Source organism: Pan troglodytes, chromosome 1 (assembly GCF_028858775.2).
Source record: "Pan troglodytes isolate AG18354 chromosome 1, NHGRI_mPanTro3-v2.0_pri, whole genome shotgun sequence".
NCBI lineage: Eukaryota > Metazoa > Chordata > Mammalia > Primates > Hominidae > Pan > Pan troglodytes.
In genome coordinates this window covers 16015651-16035708 of record NC_072398.2, presented here as the reverse complement: position 1 = coordinate 16035708, position 20058 = coordinate 16015651, and the positions used below count along the sequence as shown (strand labels likewise).

Here is a 20058-nt window from a genome sequence, read left to right as displayed (position 1 = left end):
TGCTTTATTTTCTAAAAATATGAGTACTCCTTTAACATTTAGTGTCAAAAACCCCAAGCTAGAATAATATGCAGTTGCCTATTGTGCTGTCTTCATGTTCAGCATGATTAACTTAGCTTGGTGGGAAATATGGCGATTTTTTAAAAGAGCAACTTCACATATACACATTAATATAACTCAGTTGTGTCCCCATGACCATCATGATTCATCTGATGCTGAACTGTACTATAAGTGATAGAATTTTATTCTCCTAATTCAAATATTGGTGAAACAGCACATCAAGGTTGGGAGGAGATAATATTTACTTTCAATAAATTAGTCTGAAAGGTAAAGAACTAAATTGACTAAAAAAGATATGTTTCAACATGCAGTCTTCAACTTCAGTTATAATATATATTTCCATTTATCATAGTCTGAATTTTATACCAAAATTATTTGTTATCTCCACATTCTACCAAGTAGAAGTACATATTCAAAGTATGGAGAAAGGAAAGTAAGCCAAAACGAAGTATATGCACCAAGTTTAAAGTTTGTTCCAGCGACTACAGAGTGATGATGGTTACATTAAATGCAGTTCAGCATTTGTGAGCCTCCCTCTCTACACCCAAGCACTGCCGTGAGCACTGGAGGAGGAGTATGCGCTAGCAGACATGGAGCTCAGTCTACCTTAGGCACCAGTGGTTACAAGTGGTTATGGAAGGGAGGCTCAGGGAGCAGTGGGGAATCTATTCAGGTTTAGGTGATCGGGGCAAGACTTCTCTGGAGGGGCTGATTTTAAACAGACCTGGGCTGGGCACGGTGGCTCATGCTTGTAATCCCAGCACTTTGGGAGATCAAGGCGGGCAGATCACTTGAGGTCAAGAGTTCAAGACCAGACTGGCCAACATGGTGAAACCCCATCTCTACTAAAAATACAAAAATTAGCCGGGTGTGGTGGCGGGCACCTGTAATCCCAGCTACTCAGGAGGCTGAGGCAGGAGAATCACTTGAACCCAGGAGGCAGAGGTTGCAGTGAGCCGAGATTGCGCCACTGCACTCTAGCCTGGGTGATAGTGAGACTCAGTCTCAAAACAAACAAACAAACAAACAAAAAACACAGAGACTTGAAGCATGAGCAGCCTGGTGTCAGTCTAGTGAAGCTGGAGGAATGGCATCCTTAGTCAAGGGAGGAGCAAGGAGAGCAGAGTGTTTGAGAAGCCACAAAAATGCCTAGAATCGATTGTGGAAATTCTCTATCAAATCAGGGAAGCCTGGTAGTGTTAGCATGAGAAGATGGCATGTCAAACTTTACAGGACCTACTGTGACTGTAGCCTTATGGCTCTTCTGGGTAGTGATGATTGCAAAAACAGCCCGAAAGCCACATTCAGGCCATACATGATTGCCCACCCAGAATGAGAGCAACACGGGTAGTGAAATGGCCTGGGCTCTAGTCACTCACTGGCCACAAAATCAGTGGGACCCAAGTTATGTTTCTGTCCCTAGGCTTCAGTTTCCATCTATGTAAAATGGTGGGATAGGATTATATAATAAACTCTAAGACAGGGGCAGCACATATGCCTTATCTTACTGTTCCAGTTGATTAGAAATGTCTGCCACCAGCCCAGTTCTAGGACTCCGCTCTCGGTTAGTGATGTCTGCCCTGGAACCACTGTGTCCCAGCAGTGGGCTACACACTAGCTAGTCCTGCTCTGCCCTGCCTTCTTTCCCAGTGACAATATTCTGTGCTCCTATGAGAAAGAAGATGTGAGCATCACTTTCACATGAAAAGCTGTGTGCCTGGCCTGAGTTTCCTGTACATGTTTTGTTGCTGGTGGAAAAAAAATGAAGAGTCAACACCTAAGAGGCAGAAGTCCAGGAAGAAGAGGCAAGGAAATTCAGGACACAGATAGCACCAGAATGGGTAACTGGGCTTAAATCATTTTTAAATTTTGTGTCTGTGGGTTTTCCTTCTAATACACCTAATTTTGAAATGGAATCTGTTTTTCATCACGTGCCTAATTTGTCTAACCTGTGACTCCCGGCTAGATTTCAGGCTGCTTATAAATAGCTAGTGTAGGTAAGTGAGAAACTTCCACAGAGCCTCTGCCTGACACTGTGTAAGCAAGTGTGGACCCCTCCCAGCCTACGTCTATGGGATACACAGGGACTCAGTGCCACCCACTCACTCGCCCTCCGAGAGGGCGAGTCAGAAACACAAACACACTCACTTTACTTGTTCTTGAATCTTGTATTAAAAAGAGCCATGTAGGCTTGAAATAGCTAAATGATTTTAATTTAAATGGGGCTGTCTTAGATACAGGAGAGAAAATGAAACAAACAAACAAACAAACAAACAAAAAACAGAAACCAAGTTGTTAATGGCCCACTCCTATCTTTCATTGTTGAATTCTACACTCTGAACTGCCACACACTAAGGGAAGCCCAAGTCTAATCTGTCTCATTTTCCTTTCCTTCAGCTTCACAGGTTCTCTTTGCTCACCCCAAGGTATTTAAATATGTACATTTAACACGGGCATGGGCATAGGCATAGTTTAAGAACAGGTGTAGGGAAAGGCACAGGTATAGGTGCAGGTAAAGGTAAAAGTATAGGTATAGTCATTGGTACAGGGAAAGTTATAGATACAAATAAAGGTATAGGTATAGATAAAGGTAAAGGTATAGATACAGGTACAGGTAAAGATTAGGTATAGGTAAAGATAAAGATATATAGAAGTAAAGGTAAAGGTATAGAAGTAAGTATTGGTATGGGTATAGGCAAATGTGTAGGTTACAAACAGGTAAAAGTATAGATATAGACAAAAGTAAAAATATAAGGAAATGTATAGGTAAAGGTATTGGTACAGGTACAGGTACAGATATAAATATAGATATAGATATGCAGTTAAAGCTTCTTACTTCAAATCTCCATCAACTAACTTACCAATAATGTCAAAATAACAAACCCCAAAACACTCCACTAATTTCACCAACACTTAGTCTTTCTAGAGGTTTTTGAATGAAAGGGAAATATAACCTGAAGGCTGCAGAAGTTCTATAGAAACTGGTCTTTTTCATCAGGGTCCTCTATGTATCCACAAGCAGTCACCTGTTGGGGTAGGGACTTTCCTCTACAAGTGGACTAAAATATACAAACCATTATAGATGGAAGCTTCTCTGAGTCTATCTTCTTTCAGTTTTTCTAATACTGATAATAATTTGCATTTAAGTAGCACATGGAATTGTACAGAACGTTTAAAACTATGCAGCTCCATCTTTATGCTAGCTCCTGATTCTGCAGGTGGGAAGAGTAAGTCTCCAAGGGGAGAGAAGTCTGAGTTACCCTCCCTGCACTTCTAAACCCCAGTAGCCCGACGAGGCCATCTTTCTCCACTGAACAAGCCAGTTTTTCTACTTGGGCTGTTTCTAACTAAGGCGGCTCCTTGTGCCCACCCAGAGATGCTCCTTATGGAAGCACTCTCTATTCTGGACAGCATCTTCAGTGACTCTTGCATATTTATTTTAAAAATTATTTCCCCCCTTTTCCTTTTGTCACACCAGTCTACTGAAGTTGCTGGTGACAAATTTGGCTGAGTTCAGTACTTTAAGTCCACAAACCTTGGTGCCCCTCACTTCTCTTTATGCTTGGACATATAGACGATTAGATAACTCGCTAACAACTGAGAAGTTACAATAGGCTAAACAGCTCTGTGCAGAATCAGCAGCATTAGACAGCAGTCATAATCTATGAGCAATAACTTTGATGGGTCTAAAACTGTGGATAAATCAGTCTTCTTCCATCCATTCAAGCACAGAACAGGGAATTACAGAGCAAGGAAAGATCTAGCAGAAAAATTTCTAGAAGACTTCTTATCTAGAAGAAATCTATTTCTTCTCTAAGGCTGTGAAATGGTTGTGATTACCAGGCTATTACATGATCATGGCCAGAGACACCCATGGAAACTGCTAAGTCAACCACGTGTAGATACAGGTGTAGGCCTAGATGCAAGTGTTCAGGAGTGCGTAAAGTTATTGGTCAGGCCCTGCTCCATCCCCGTCATTTCATGAAGGATGGGAGCTTGGTCAAGGGATGCTCTTCTTAGGCCCCAGTCAGTTTTTGTGGGAACAGCATAATCTTCAACTGTGAATGATATAATTTTTCCACAATACCAATAGCCAATTAATATTTTTATAAAACATTCTTCTGATTCACCTGGCTTTAACTTTCTTGTTATGGTTGGCTAGAATATCTGGGAACAAATACCATATACTCTAAGGTACACGTTCTCCTTTTTTCTTTTTTATTGTGGTAAAATACACATAATGTACCATCTACCATTTTCAAGTGTACAGTTCTGTGGCATTAAGTACATTCAGACTGTTGCACATGCTCTCCGGTTTAATGTATACCTACCCCTCCTTTTTCGCTTTTTTTTTTTTTAAATGAGGGATATATTACTAACCTCTCACTTCCCGTTGATGATACTCTTTGTTTTTGAGAATGGGGTGTGAAATCCACATCCAGGGATGATGCTTGCGGAGCTGAGGGAGCACGTAATGTGTTACAAACCCCACGGCTCCAGCCAAGGCAAACAGCACGATGCTGAGAAATGGCTGCGATAAAAATGGGCAGAATCTCATTACTTAGCCTAGAGGATGGGGAGAGGGATGCCCATGAATAATACATAACATCACTGTCCTTCCACTTTTTCCTCTTAACGGATAGCCAGACTCAGTTCTTGTTTCAGGCCTCTGAAAATGTCTTCTCTATACCATGAAATTGGTTCATGTGTTGGAAACTACTATGAGGGTGAGGGAGAACTAGCCTATGGAAGTACAGAGGCCAACAGAATTATGCCCCTTGGAATACATTTTTAAAATTTTCCAATGAGGAGGTGAAGAATAACCCATGCAGCTCACAGACATTTCCTCATGAAAAGGGGAGTTCTGGGATGGACAATATTTTTGTATAGAGATAGCAACTGTCTGGAAGGACCACAGCCAGGAATCCCATCTGGAGCTCCCCACTTTGTTTTTCTAACTGAAAATCCTTTTCCCATAGTCCTTTTGGCTCTGTGACCTCTGCCTCACCCCGATACGGTGACTCCTCTTTTCTCTACTCATAGTAGAGCACTGTTAGCCCACCCTATGACTATTAACTGTCCTCACAGTGGATTCCACAAGATGTGCCATCACTCTTGCAAACAAAACAGCTCCCCAGATGCAGGAAAGGGTAAGGATAAAGCAATCGAACCCTATCTGTGATGTGGACCAAGTCACATCTTGGACATAACTGTTCACAGTACATGGATTCATTCCCTAAGCCTCTCAGCGGGCATTTTGTTTTCTTTCTCTGGCTCACGTGTCTTGTCAATACCCTGTAGCTCCATGACAGCTTTGTTATTAAGGAGAATAAGGGGGCAGGAAGAGTACAAAGTTGGTGGATACATACTCGCAATGACAGGAATACAGTGCTGGCGCTGACTGCAAATGAGAGGACAGCAACCACTGCGCAGACGATGAGATCCCATTTTAAGATATCCGTCTGGAAAGAGAAAACCAGCGGTAAAGGCGACTCTTCATTTCTCTCAGCAACTCTGTGTGACCAGGTAAATCAAGCAGCAGGACACTGACCCAAGATAAACTGTTTTTCCAGCCCATCACTTACCTGACACACTCATTGGCACATACTAGATGGCTGTTCATTAGCTCCTGCTTAGGGAATTTCAGGAAGACTAAGGTGGGCTGGGGGAGAGTGGTGGGGGAGAGGAATCACGCACTGCAAGGTTACTGTATGGGTGCTAACCATAGAAAGAAGAAAGGTTTTCTACACAAGTAAGAGGCATGAGGTTCTTGTATCTGATCTGTGTTTCCACAAACATAGATCAGATATGAGATTCCCAGAGAGCTCCCCAAAGGGACTTAGATAAGGTCTGATAAAGGAGCTCAAAGTGCTAATCATCTCTACATGGCTTTAGGGTGTCTTGGATTTTAACATTCCAAAAACCTGGCTAAAACAAACAGAAGCCTCTTATACGTTTCTTATTGCTTTGGACTAGACCAGATTTTGCATTTTAATTTACCAGTCAGATCACTGGTGAATTAAAGAAACTACTTCAAAATTATTTTATATATATATTTATATATATATATTTATATTTATATATACATGTATGTTTATATTTATATATATACATAGATATATGCAAGAGGTACACACATTACATGCAGACAATGAAATGTTCAGTAACTCACTAATACTTTTTCATACAAAATTGTAGTATAAGCAGTGGCTAGGGAAAACAAAGCAAAGTTCAACCTGAGAATGCTGTGAATGCAGATAGATGGAGAATGGCCTGTTAGCTCCAATGGAGCACAATATTGCTGGCCGAACAATCTAAAGCAAACAGGAGGAACCACCACTTCTTTTCTCTCTGTAGAGGTGGATTAGTTATATTACACAATTATTGATCATTTGAAGGTATCACACTGTTACCTGAAAAGTCTGAAACCTTCAATACATTTATACCTCCCTTTCTCATATCGAAGGGATTTATGCCTTTTAAATCACTGTTTTTAAAATTAAAATGTGGGGTTTCTTGCAAGTCATGCTCCTTCCTGGCTTGCTGACCATATTATCATCCAAAGTGATAAAAAGAAACAGTGAAAAAGTCGGGATCCTAGATTTATTCATAGTAATTAATGGTATCTGATTTTGGGGCAGGGATAACCATAGGAATTTAATTCTGAATCTACGAAATGCTTGTGATCAGAGAAATTCACCAAAAATTTACTTTAGCAACAGGACATATATTGCTTCCTATCATTCCAAATGCTTAAGAAAGACCAGACCTTTCTAGAGGAACATTCTGTAATTCCCTGCATCTTTTGGCTGTGGGGAGATGTTAATTTTTCTCTCCTATTTTTCATTAACATGGTTTTATGTCATTTAAAAATTACTGAATGTTTATCTGAAAGAAGATAAACATTTTCCCGAATATTCTAATTTAAAATCATGTGTTATGTTTAACTGACTAATCATCTTTGTCTAAAGGGAAAACAGCCGGCCACCAGTATGACTGCTGGAGTGGAGAGGAAGGAAGGCTGCATTTCTAAGTTTCTTAAAGCAGAAGCAGGAATGAGCTCGAATTATTATTAATCTTTTTTTCACAGTTGGATGATATATGGGAATTCCACTGTGATTTCCATCGGTGTCGTGAGTATCTCGTGTAAATACAGACCATTACACAGCCTTTCTCTATTTATTAAAATGGTTCTCTCCACCCATTTCTTTTCTATATTATAATTTCTAAATAGCTTATTGAGATAAAATTGGTACCAAAAAGCCACATATATTTAAAGTGCACAACTTAGGCCAGGTGCTGTGGCTCACACCTGTAATCCCAGCACTTTAGGAGGCCAAGACAGGTGGATCACTTGAGGTCAGGAGTTCAAGACCAGCCTGGCCAAACATGATGAAACCTCTGTCTCTACTAAAATACAGAAATTAGCCGGTTGTGGTGGCTCACACCTGTGGTCCCAGCTACTCAGGAGGCTGAGGCAGGAGAATCGCAGAACCCAGGAGGCTGAGGTTGCAGTGAGCCGAGATCACACCACTGCACTCCAGCCTGGGTGACAGAGCGAGACTCTGTCTCAAAAAAATAAAAGTATACAACTTAACAAGTTTATATGTATATTTTACATGTATAAATTATAGAACATATATATAATTGTGGTTATGGTTTTATGGGGATATATATAGTCCTATAATTTATATATATCCCCATAAAACCATAACCACAATTATATATATGTTATATATATATATATAGTCCTATAATTTATATATATCCCCATAAAACCATAACCAGAATTAAGATAATCAGCACATCCATTACACCCCAATGTTTCCTCTTTTGCCTCTTCCTAATCTATCCCTTTCCTCACTATAGCCTTGACTTTCTGTCTTTAGCGATCCTTCTACCTCAGCCTCTTGTTTTCATTTTCTAGAATGTTATATACATAGATTCATAAAATATGTATGGTCTGGCTTCTTTCACTCAGTGTACTTATTCTGAGATTCATCCATGGTGTCGTCTGTGTCAATAGTTCATTCCTTTTCATTGCTGAGTAGTATTCCTCTGTATGGATATACCACAATGTGTTTATCTATTCACCTGTGGGTAGATGTTTGAATTTGTTCCCAGTTTTTGGCTATTTGCAGCTAAATAAAGCTGCAACAAATATTCATGAACATTTCCCTGGACATGTTATTTCTTTTCTCTTGTGTAAATACCTAGAAGAATGGCTGGGTTATGTAGTAGGTTTAGTCTTAACTTTTTAAGAAACTGCCATAATCCAATTAAAAACTGAGCAAAGGACGTGAATAGAAATTTCTCAAAAGAAGACATACAAATGGCCAAAAAATATTTTAAAATGTGCAACGTCACTAATCATCAGGAAAATGCAAATCAAAACCACAATGATATACCATCTCATCCCAATTAGAATGGTTATTATCAACAAATGCTGGTATGGATGTGAAAGAAAAGGATCCTTACACACTGTTGGTGGAAATGTATCTTGATTGCTACAGCCATTATAGAAAGCAGTATGGGGAGTTTCCTCAAAAAATTGAAAACGGAACTACCATATGATCCAGCAATTCCACTACTGTGTATTTTTCGAAGTAAATAAAATCAGTATGTTGAAGAGATACCTGCACTCCCAGGCTTAATACAGCATTATTCACAATAGCCAAGATATGAAATCAATCTAAGTGGCCATAAACCAATAAATATATAATATATATAATCACATTTTATATATGATACCACATTTTTTACATATGATATATATGAAATATACATCGTATATAGAAAATATATAGAAAATGTGATATACACAAACACACCCCCATGGAATACTATTCAGCCATAAAAAAGAATGTAATCCTGTCATTTTGCAGCAGCAACATGGATGAACCTGGAAGACATTATGTTAAGTGAAATAAGACAGGCACAGAAAGACAAATACCACTGAGTTCACTTATTTGTAGAATCTAAAAAAGCCAATCTCATAGAAGTACAGAGTGGAATAGTGGTTTGTAGAGGCTGGGGAGGGGAGAAGGAAGGGGGAGGAGAGATTGTTCAATGAATACAAAATTATAGTTAGAAAGAATAAATTCTGGTGTTCCACAGGATAGTAGGAAGACAACAGTAACAATATCATAATGTGTATTTCAAAATAACTAGAAGAGAGGATTCTCAATATTCTTACCACAGAGAAATGATAAATAAGTGAGGTGACATTTTAAATACCATAATTTCATCATTGCAGAATGCATACATGTATGAAAACATCACAGTGTACCCCATAAATGTGTACAATTATTGTCAATTAAAAGCAAAATTAAAAAAAGAAACTGCCAAGCTGTTTTCAAAGTAGTTGTAACTATTTTACATTCTCAACAGCAGCATGTGTGAGTTCCAGTTGCTCCATAGTCTTGTCAATAGTTTTTAAAATTTTAACCATGCTAGTGAATGTATGCCTCCTAGGGCACATTTTGCAGTATCTGGAGACATTTTGGTTTTTACAATTTGAGGAAGGGAAGAAATAATACTGCCATTTGGTGGCTAGAGACCAGGGATGCAGCCAAACATCCTACAATGCACAAGACAGCCCCCCCAGCCTCCACTTCCCTGCAACCAGGGAAATATTCTGAGGCTCAAAATGTCAACAGTGCTGAGGTTGAGAAACCTTAATGGAGTGGTATCTAATTGTGGTTTTAATTTGCCTTTTCCAATGACTAATGATGAACATCTTTTCATGTACTTAATTTAAAGTACTATTTATAATAGCACTAAAAGTATATTTAGGGATAAACTTGAGAAAAAAAATGTGCAAGACGGAAACCACCTAACATCAGTAAAGAAATGAGAGAAACTAAACAGATAAACTAAATAAATAAATGGGGAGATACACTGCATTCCTGGATTTGAAGATTCAGTATTGTTAATAAGTCAATTCTCACAAAACTGATTGATAAATTCAATGAAATTGTAATGAAAATTCTAGCAGAATTTTTTTTAGAAACGAACATGCTAATTTAAAAATGTATATGGAAATGCAATAGACCCTAGAATAGCTAAAACGACTTTGAAAAATAAAAAGTTGGAGGACATACAATACCTGGTTTCAAGGTTTATTACAAAGCACAGTAACTATGGTATTGATGGTATTGGTGCAAATACACATCTAGATCAATGGAAAAGAATAAAGTGTCCAGAAATAGGCCACAACAGATACATGACCAATTGATTTTCGACAAGAGTGCAATGGTGAAATGACAAATCCCCTAAATGAAGAAAAGGATAATCTTTTCTATGAAAGGTGCTGGAACAATGGAATAGCCATCTATAAAAATAAATAAATAAATAAATAAAATAAAATTAAACAATAACAAAAATATCTTGATACTTACTTTGCTGCACATACAGTAATTAACTCAACATCATGAACCTAACAAACCATCAAACTGCTCAAAGCAACCATAAAAGGAAATCTTAATGATCCTGGATTTGGCAAAGATTTCTTAAATGGAGCACTAAAAGTTGGAACTATAAAAGAAAAAATTAAATAAATTGGACATCACAAAAATGTAAAACTTTTGCTCTTCGAAAGACACTTACAAAAAGGCAAGCCAAAGACTAGGGAAAAAAACATTACTACTCATAAAACCCACATTCAACAAAGGACATTTACCTATAAACAAACAACACCCTCCTACATCCCCAGCTGCACATGATAAAAAGTTCTGAACAGACGCTTCACTGAAGGAGATATACAGATGGCAAATGGTAATTACTGAGCTTTTTACTCTTGATGCTAGTTAATGAAACTAGACTGCTCTCCTAATATTGCTGAAAATACCATCAGCAAAATCAAAAGGAAACAGTTGTTTTTCCCCAAAGCCACCAAAAAGCAGATATTATTCTGCTCCAAAAATTTTATCCTGGAAAATAATATTTTTTTTTTTTGGTGGGAATGTAGATAGGTGCAACCCATTATGAAAATAATATGGAAGTTCTAAAGAAATTTAAAAATAGGCCAGGTGTGTTGGTTCCCGCCTGTAATTCCAGCACTTTGGGAGGCCGAGGTGGCAAGACTGCTTGAGGCTGCAAGTTCAAGACCAGCCTGGGCAACATAATGGGAACCCATCTCTATATTTAAAAAAAAAGATATTAAAAACAGAACTACCATGTGCCCCAGCAACCTCTCTTCTAGGCATATACCCAAAGGAAATGAAATCACCATGCCATAAAGACATCTGTGCTACCACGTGTATTGCAGCACTGTTCACAATAGCCAAGATGTGGAAACAACCTGAGTGTCTGTCAACAGATAAATAATGGATAAAGAAATTCTAATATAAATGTAAATGGAATATTTTTCAGCCTTTATGAAAAGAGACATCCTGCCATTTGCCACAACATGGATGAACCTGGAGCACATTTTGCTAAGTGAAATAACCCAGACACAGAAAGACAAATACTGTGTGATTTCACTTTTATGTAGAATCTAAAGAGAGAGAGAGAGAGAGAGTCAAACATACAGAGATAGAGAATAAAACAGTAGTTAACATGGGCATGGGGGAGGTAGAGATGGGGATATGTGTGTTAGAAATTATAAAGTAGCAGATATGTAGGATAAACAACTCCAGCAATCTAATGTACATGAGAACTATAATTAATAAAACTGTACTATATTTGGGATTCCTGCAAAATAAGTAGATTTTAGCTGCTTTTGCCACAAAAACAAATAAAAATGGGTAACTATGCGAGATGATGGATATGTTAACTTACTTCACTATAGTAACCATTTTACTATCTATATGTACCTCATGACATTGTGTTATATACTTTAAATATACACAATAAAATCTCTTTAAAAAATAAAAATATCTTTAAAAGGAATCTTGTAAAACACCTGAACTTCAGAGCTTGCTACTGTGTCCTGTGAAAGCAGCCTTTAATAAGCTCTAAAAAGTTTGTAACTTTGGTTGGTTTTCTTGTTAAATAACTTTTTGCTCATTTAAATGTATATACCTTTCCACCTTCTATAAGATATAAATATATGTAGGTTTTTTCAGGTAGGTATATTTTATTTTGATCTTAGTTTTGTAATATAAAAAGAGAATTTACTGGTACTGCCCTCTTCCTTCACGTTTGAAGGTTAAAAAAATCTGGGACTCTGTTAAATTACTTACCTAAAAAACAAGAGTTTAAGTATCTGTTTCCTTTTAATAAATGTCCTATGTCTTAATAGTGAATTCTACTATGTTAGATATTACAAAAATGAGTGTGAAAGGGAATATACTGCAAGATGGAAGCAAAAAGCAAATTTAGGTCTTTGTAATTTTTATTATTAATTAAGTTTCCCATTATAGAATAACATAATAACATTGCAGCACCCTAGAACATAGAGAAGAGAGGGGAAAATCATTCACAATCATTATAGCCTGACATTAACGGTATTAGCATTTTTGTGTTTTCTGAGCCAGTATTTTTCCTGTTGATGTTAAACCAGGCTCTAGCTATAATCATTATGTATATGAATATTTCTATGCATATTTTATAAGTATCTAATCTTAGTGTGCAAATAATTTTCTATCTTTTCCACAGTATTTTCTTTTGTAAGCTATATATATATAATTGTATAGGCTCACTAATATCATTTAGTGGTTAAGTAATTTTCCATCTTGTGATATCATACACATACAATGCCATAGTGATCACTCAAAACATTAATTTAGTGAATGAAATTGAACGACTCATAGTGCAAACATCCCTTGACTGCTACTATTAGGTTGCCTTCCATTGTTTACCATGATGAATTATGCTGAAATCATTATCTTTATATACTAAATTTTTTTCATATTTTGAATTAATTTCCTAGAAAAACTCTAGCAAATACATTTACTCTATCATAGGTTGTAAGCATTTCACAATCCTTGATAAATTATGCTTTTTCAGATGATTATAATAATTTACATAAACACAAATGATGTCTAAGAGATTTCATCTTGACACAATTGGCACCATCACTAATTTTTCCAGTGCTAATGATGTGTACAAAAAAAATGCCATCTCATTTTAATTTGCATTTTTAAATTCATAATAATGGTAATTATTTCATACATTTACTTAATTTGTTCCTAAATTTTATATAAAATTTCAAATGGCTTCATTTTGAAGCTCAGATATATACATATTTGAATACAATTATATACAAATGATACACATATAATTTGCCTATAGGGTTTTAAAAATCAAATTATAAGGGTTGCTGGTATTAGAAAGATATTTAACTTTCCTAAGTTTGCCACAAGTACTGTATCAAATTATTTAAATTTTTCCACCTTTTTTTACATACAGAAGTTTAAAATTTTTATGTTCTTAAATCTAACTCGGGGTATTGTGTGTGTGTTATTTATTTTATGGATCCTAAGTCTGAAAAATCATTTTCTCTGTATATTTTGGATAAATATTTGATTTTATTTAATATATTTTTTGAAAATTTATTTTACTGTTTTAAAATGTGACACAGGTAACCATAAAGTGCATATAATAAGTATGTACAGTTTAATAATTATAAAGTGAACACCTCTGTAACCACCAACTAGTTCAATTAATCTAACATTTCCAGCATCCTAGAAGCTTCTTGTATGTGGCTATCTGATCAAAAATCCTTCTCTCGCCTCCTGGAGGTTCCCATCAACAATCCTGACTGGTGAAAATCATTTTCTTGCTTGAAAAAAAATGATTTCACTACTTACGACTTAGGTATGCAACTGTAAGCTGTTTAATTTTGCCCATTTTTACTCAATATATTGTACCATACTATATGCATTATTTTGTGTCTTGCTTCCTTTGCTCAACATTACGTGGTTAAGATTCACTCATGCATTGCATTTAGCTGTAATAAGTTTATTTCCTTTGCTGTAGAATACTCATTTGGCACTTTCATGAAAAGGTGCTATTATGAACAATTTTATATGTGTATTTTGGTGCAAATGTGCAAGATTTGCTCCAGAATAAGTACCTAGGAGTAGAATTGCTGGCTGCAGTCTATTCATGTCTTAAACTTTATGTTATCAAACTTTTGTCCAAAATGTGTATACTAATTCACACTCCCACCAGCAATACATGAGAATTCTCTTGCTCTACACTTGTCAACACTTAGTACTGTGAGAACTTTACATTTTTTTTAGTCTGGTAGTTTTGAAATGGTGAGTCGGTGTGATTTTAATTTGGAGTTTTCTGATTATTAATGAGGTTGCCCATATATTCATGGTTTTTGGCCATTTATATTTCCTCATTTGTGAAGTGTATGTACAAGTCTTCTGCCTATTTTCAATGGAGATATCTGGTTTTCTTATTGATTTAGAGGAATCTTATACTCATCTAGACACTAGTCTCTTTTCTGTAAAATTTAAAATAATAAATCAAAGGTCATAATTTTAATTAATTTGAATCTTTTGTGTTGTTTTAAAAAATTATTTCCTACACTGCTATCATAAAAGTAGTTTCCATTATTATGACTCTAAGTGCTTTCAGGTTTTATTTTCTCATATTTAGGCTTATAATTTACCTGGAATTGACTTTTAAGTATAGTATGACATATTAGTCCAATTTCCTTTTGTTATTTGTGAATAACTTCTATTTTTTAGTTTTCTGTTTTTCCCTCTGTTTGGATTTGGAAGCTACATGCTTTGTTTCTATTCCTTTAGTAGTTGCACAAAACATTCCAACATGCATACCTAATTTATCACAGACCAAAGTTAATGGTACGGGCTGAGCAGCCCTCATCCGAAAATCCGAAATGCAAAACACTCCCTTCCTTTGAGCGTCACGTTGGTGCTCAAAATGTTTTGGATTTTGAAGCATTTCAGGTTTTGGATTTTTGAATTAGGGACATTCAATCTGTATCTTTATTCTTCTCTTGGACATTACTAAGACCTCTGACGACTTGAAGTTCATTTCTCCTCTCGTCTAAACTTGTATATTATTATAGTCATGTATTTTCATTCTACCTTACATTTTTTAAGCCAACTATATAGTCTTATCATGGTTAAATGCAGTTAATATTTACTCAGGTTTGCCAATGTACCTGCCACTTTCTTTTCTTTTTGTTCACTTGCAAATCAGATCTTCCATCCAAGACCACTTTTTTTTTTTTAAATCTTTTTCTTTTCTCCTCAAATTACTTTTAACACAAGGTCACTTTCTACTGAAAAATATCTTCAGAATTACATGTAATGAGGGTCTCTCAGCTTTTGTTTTTCTAAAATTTATTTTGCCTTTATCCTTAAAAGATATTTTCACTAGGAGTAAAGTTCTAGCTTGGTAGTTACTTTCTTTACACATCATTAAGTATATCCAACAACTGTCTTCTGGCTTCCATGAGGGCTCTTGATAAGGGAGTTTGCAGCCTCTCATCCATTTGAATGAGATCTGTTCATTCTGTTTACCTGCTTTAAGTTGGTCTGTGTGCTTGGCATGCTGCATTTTCACTATGGCTTGTCTGGTGCGGATTCTTTTTTCTTTAATTTACCCTACTTGTGATTCACTGAAATTCCTGAATCTCAAGATAAGTGTCTTTCATCAATTCTGGTAAACTCTCAGATATTATCTCATCAAATATTGATTATGCTTCAGTCTCTCTCTCTTTTTCTAGGAATTCTGATTGGATATATTTTAGATTTTCTCACTCTATCCTTCAAGTCATTTCTCTTTCATATTTCTTGATTTTTTTTCTTTTGTCAATTAGTGTTATGTTCTGGGTACTTTCTTCTCTCCTTATCTTTCAGTTCACTAATTCTCTCTTCAGAAGCATCTAATCTCCCATGTGTGGGGTGTGTGGTGGTGTATATTTCAATTGATTCATTTGTTTGTTTGTTTGTTTAGGAAATTCTATTTGGCTCTCTTTCAAACATGCTGGATTGTTTTAAATATTTTCTATGGTCTATAAATTTTAAAGCTTGCCTTTTACTTCTTTAAGCATAATAAGTATAGTTGTTTTAAAATCTGTGTCTGATACTTCCAATATCTGAAATATTTGCAGACCTGTTTCTGCTGGTTCCTTATTTCCAAGTGTAGGTTAAAATTCTTTTATAGTAAGCTGTGCATTTTCCATAAAAAAACTGGTTTGGGAAACACTTGGACAAGGCAGCCTTCTAGAAAGGATTTATGTTTGTTTCTGCCATGAGGCGTTTCCAATTGGGTACCACGTTAAATGTCTTCATAAATTGAGGGATTTGGTGCCATCTAGTTGTTTGAACTTGTGCTGCAAATCCATGCAAACTTATGACTTCTCAAGGATTCTGTTATTCTGCTCAATCATGAGGTGAGTCTGCTTGCACTTCCTGGTGTGGAGGGTGGTAGAGCTGACTTCCTGAGTATCATCCTCACTCTGAGAGTGTGGCACTTTGGTGTCCCAGGCTGATGATCCATGGTCTGGCATTGGACACCCACCTGGGCTTCAATTCCTGTTCTCCATAGTTCGAGGTCTGAAAAACAAGGCTTAAGGTCCCCAGGTTGGGCAAATGCTCTTGGGGCAAAAGCAGCTTCCTGCCCTGCTTCCTCCAGGTACTCCTGTTCAGTAAGATTTTAAGCTGATAATTCCTTATTATTTTGTCAGGTTTTTTTTGTTACACTCAGGAAGAGTTTTTTTGTATTTTATTCAGAATTTTTAGTTTTAATCAGCAGTAACCTGCCGTAATATCAGAAATGAAAAAGTCCCACGTGACTTTCCTCATTTCCTTTTCCCTCTTCCTCTCTCTCACTTTCTGAAACTCTTAAATCCCTCTCTCATTTACATTGGTGTCTGGCGAGGGACTAGCACATAAGATTCGTTTTTCTTTCCCACTGCTAAACAATTACCTCAACACTAGACTCTGAAAATCAATTTTTGATTGTGACATTTAATTTTGACATAATACATTCATAAAAGAGTCTGTCTCCTTTCTGTGTTTTTCTGATCCATTAATCCCATTCTCTGATCTTGGATAGTCTCATACTTTTTTCTGATTATTCAGTCTTCACTCTTTTTTTTTTTTTTTTCTTTTTAAAGACAGAGCTTCACTCTTGTTGCCCAGGCTGGAATGCAGTGGCGCGATCTCGGCTCACTGCAACCTCCACCTCCTGGGTTCAAGTGATTCTCCTGCCTCAGCCTCCCAAGTAGCTGAGACTACAGGCATGTGCCACCACACCTGGCTAATTTTGTATTTTTAGTAGAGATGGGGTTTCACCATGTTGGCCAGGCTGGTTTCGAACTCCTGACCTCAGGTGATCCACCCGCCTCGGCCTCCGAAAGTGCTGGCATTATAGGTGTGAGCCACCATGCCCAGCCCAGTCTTCACTCTTAAATCTAAAAGTGCTAAGTTCCTTTTTCTTATGCTTCTTTCTCAAGTTTTTAAAAATATTAGCTGCTATTCTTCTAAAGGAACCTTAGAATCATTTCTCAGTGTTGGGAATATAATGCCTTTGGAACTGTTTTGAATTATATGAAACCTACAAATTCATTAGAAAGAATTGGCATTTTATAAATCTCAGCCTTCCTATCCAAAATCAGGTTATGTCTTCTCCACTTATTCAGAACATCATTTACATTTTAATAAACTGCGGCAGTTAGTTTACTTTATTTGTGACACTACTTGTTAAAATCATTTCCATTATCAATTCAGACATTTTGTTGGTATTGTGAGTTGGATCACATTTTCATAGGTTATTTCTGGTATGTTAGAAAGTTCTTGCTTTTCTAAATTTTCTTTTCTCTGGTTGTATTTATGAATCCTCTTATTAATCATAGCTGATTATATAGTATGCACAGAAAAGTTTTATATACACATATAAATCAGCATTTTTTTCTCTTTTTCTCTTTGCTCTTTACTCTTTACTATTTTGCTTTCCATTTTATATATACATAAAACAAATATATAATTTAAATTTTATATATAATATATAAAATTATATATAAATATATTTAATTTATATTTTATATATAATAAATTATATATTATATATAATATATAACATATTTTATATATTGTATAGTATTATAATAAATATGTATTTAATTTATATTATATATTATATAAAATTATGTTATATATTTAATTTATATTTTATATAAATTATATATAATATGTAATATATAATTTCTATTTTATATAATGTAAAATAGCAAACTATTAATATTATTGAATATTGTTTTAGAAGTTCTGGCCAGTGTAAGGCTGCAAAGAGAAAAAAATGAAAAATTTATATATAAATTTATATATAAATTTTTGGATTTTAGGGTAAATCCGTGCATGTTTAACTAAGAAATACATTAGCTTTTCATATACTGAACATTTTAAATTCACTGTGGCATTTTATATAGTACTTCACACTCCAACTCTCAAAGGAAGCTTAAGAACCCCTGTTCCAACATTCCACATCTAGCAGCATGGGACCAGAAAAATCTAGATATTATAACCAATGATTTAGGAAAAGACTGTTTGAATTTTACACATAAGAATTAAATAGGCTTTTTTTTGTTTCTAGGAACTGAAGAAAATTGATACAGTGAAACAAACAAATCTAAACATAATAAAGGGTGTTGAAAATGACAAAGATATGAAAGTTAAAAGAGTCTGTGCTAATAAGACAAATAGAAAAAGACTAACCAGGTAAACCACTAGCGGAAAGTTTATATCTTTATTAAGTAATGAATTTTGGTGATAAACTTTGTGTGCATAACTTATCTTGCTCATATGCAAATGTATAGGCCCATTGGTATATCTCTGTTTCCAGATCAATGTTTCCTGAAGTGCAATCTGTGGATCACCTAAACAGAATCACCTGGGTGAACATTCTTGTTAAAATGAAGATCCTCAGACCCCCTCACAGGCCAGATGAATCAGAATATGGGCAGAGGGCTAGAAAACTGAAATCTAATGAGGCTCCCTGAGGGGTTCTCATACAAACTAAAACTCAAGAAGAGAGACAGACAGACAGAGAAAATAAGAGCTGGAGACACAGAGAAACAAAACCAGAGACAATGGTGGGGGGGGGGGGGTTATGCTTGCACAGTGTCACAGAAGGTATTATATCAAACTCTAAAAGCTGAATGTGATATTCCCATTAAAATATTATAATTAGGCCAGAGACTTTTCAGAGAAATGAACACAAACATCTTATTAAATCACCTAACAAGTTATGTGCTCCACACTGTACAAAGCATTTCAAAGGGTATGAAAACCAAGGGAGGCAACACCTAGCCCATCACATCTAATTATACCAATGAAATACTATCAACCTCTGCTGGGCAAATTTCTTGTCAAATTTCCTTGTAATTCCTACATTTTTTTTAACTGCAATAAATCAGAAAGTAGAAATGCATCTTCATTAGTCATGAAATCAAGGAAGATTGAAGGGCATAGTTTTTCTCAGATATCCATGGGGAGACTTTTGGGTAGACTCCGGGCCACCCTACGGCTTTTACAGAAAATGCTGTAGGAATGTCAGTTTGACCTTCTCCCTGTAAGTCTCCTGGTATAAATATTAGAGGTCAGGTTGTGGATGCTAGGCTTATGTCAAATATTTCTTTTTTTTAAGCTGCCGTCTCATCAGGCCCAGCTGCTTTGACTTTTAACCTGCTTTTAAATGTATCTCTGCTCCTAAAATTCATGAACTATGCCCTTACTCATATTAAGTGATTTGTCCTTTGATTCCCTTGTAGTGGAAAAAAAGCCTTAATACTAGTTTGAATTCTGACCACACTCAAAGGCACAAAAGCTGAGTATGAATTTTTTTAAGGCTATCATGTTGGCTGTGAGTCCTGTACGTCGTCTTGAAATGGCAGACTGCAATTAAATTCATCGAAATTCCATGAACTGTACTGAGTACCCACGGTAACACCAGGCACTGGCTCTGTGGATATCAAGACAAATGAGACACAGTCCTGGCTGGATCAACAGACTATTCTCTTTTCCTTTTATCTGTCATTCCTAAGAAAACCAGGAAAAGTGTGAGTCA

At 36.0% G+C, this 20058-nt stretch overlaps 1 protein-coding gene across 4 annotated transcripts in view; it reads right to left on the bottom strand.

The window, feature by feature from the left end:
* The window catches only part of PCNX2 (pecanex 2), a 343243-nt gene that overhangs the window by 171590 nt on the left and 151595 nt on the right, over positions 1-20058 (bottom strand). For all 4 annotated transcript variants that reach the window (XM_016941055.4, XM_063790484.1, XM_514278.8 and 1 more), the window contains 2 exons: positions 5430-5522; positions 4441-4591 (listed from right to left, as the gene is read on the bottom strand). In XM_016941055.4, coding sequence (XP_016796544.3) covers positions 4441-4591; positions 5430-5522 — 244 coding nt within the window. The remainder of the gene's footprint in view (positions 1-4440; positions 4592-5429; positions 5523-20058) is intronic.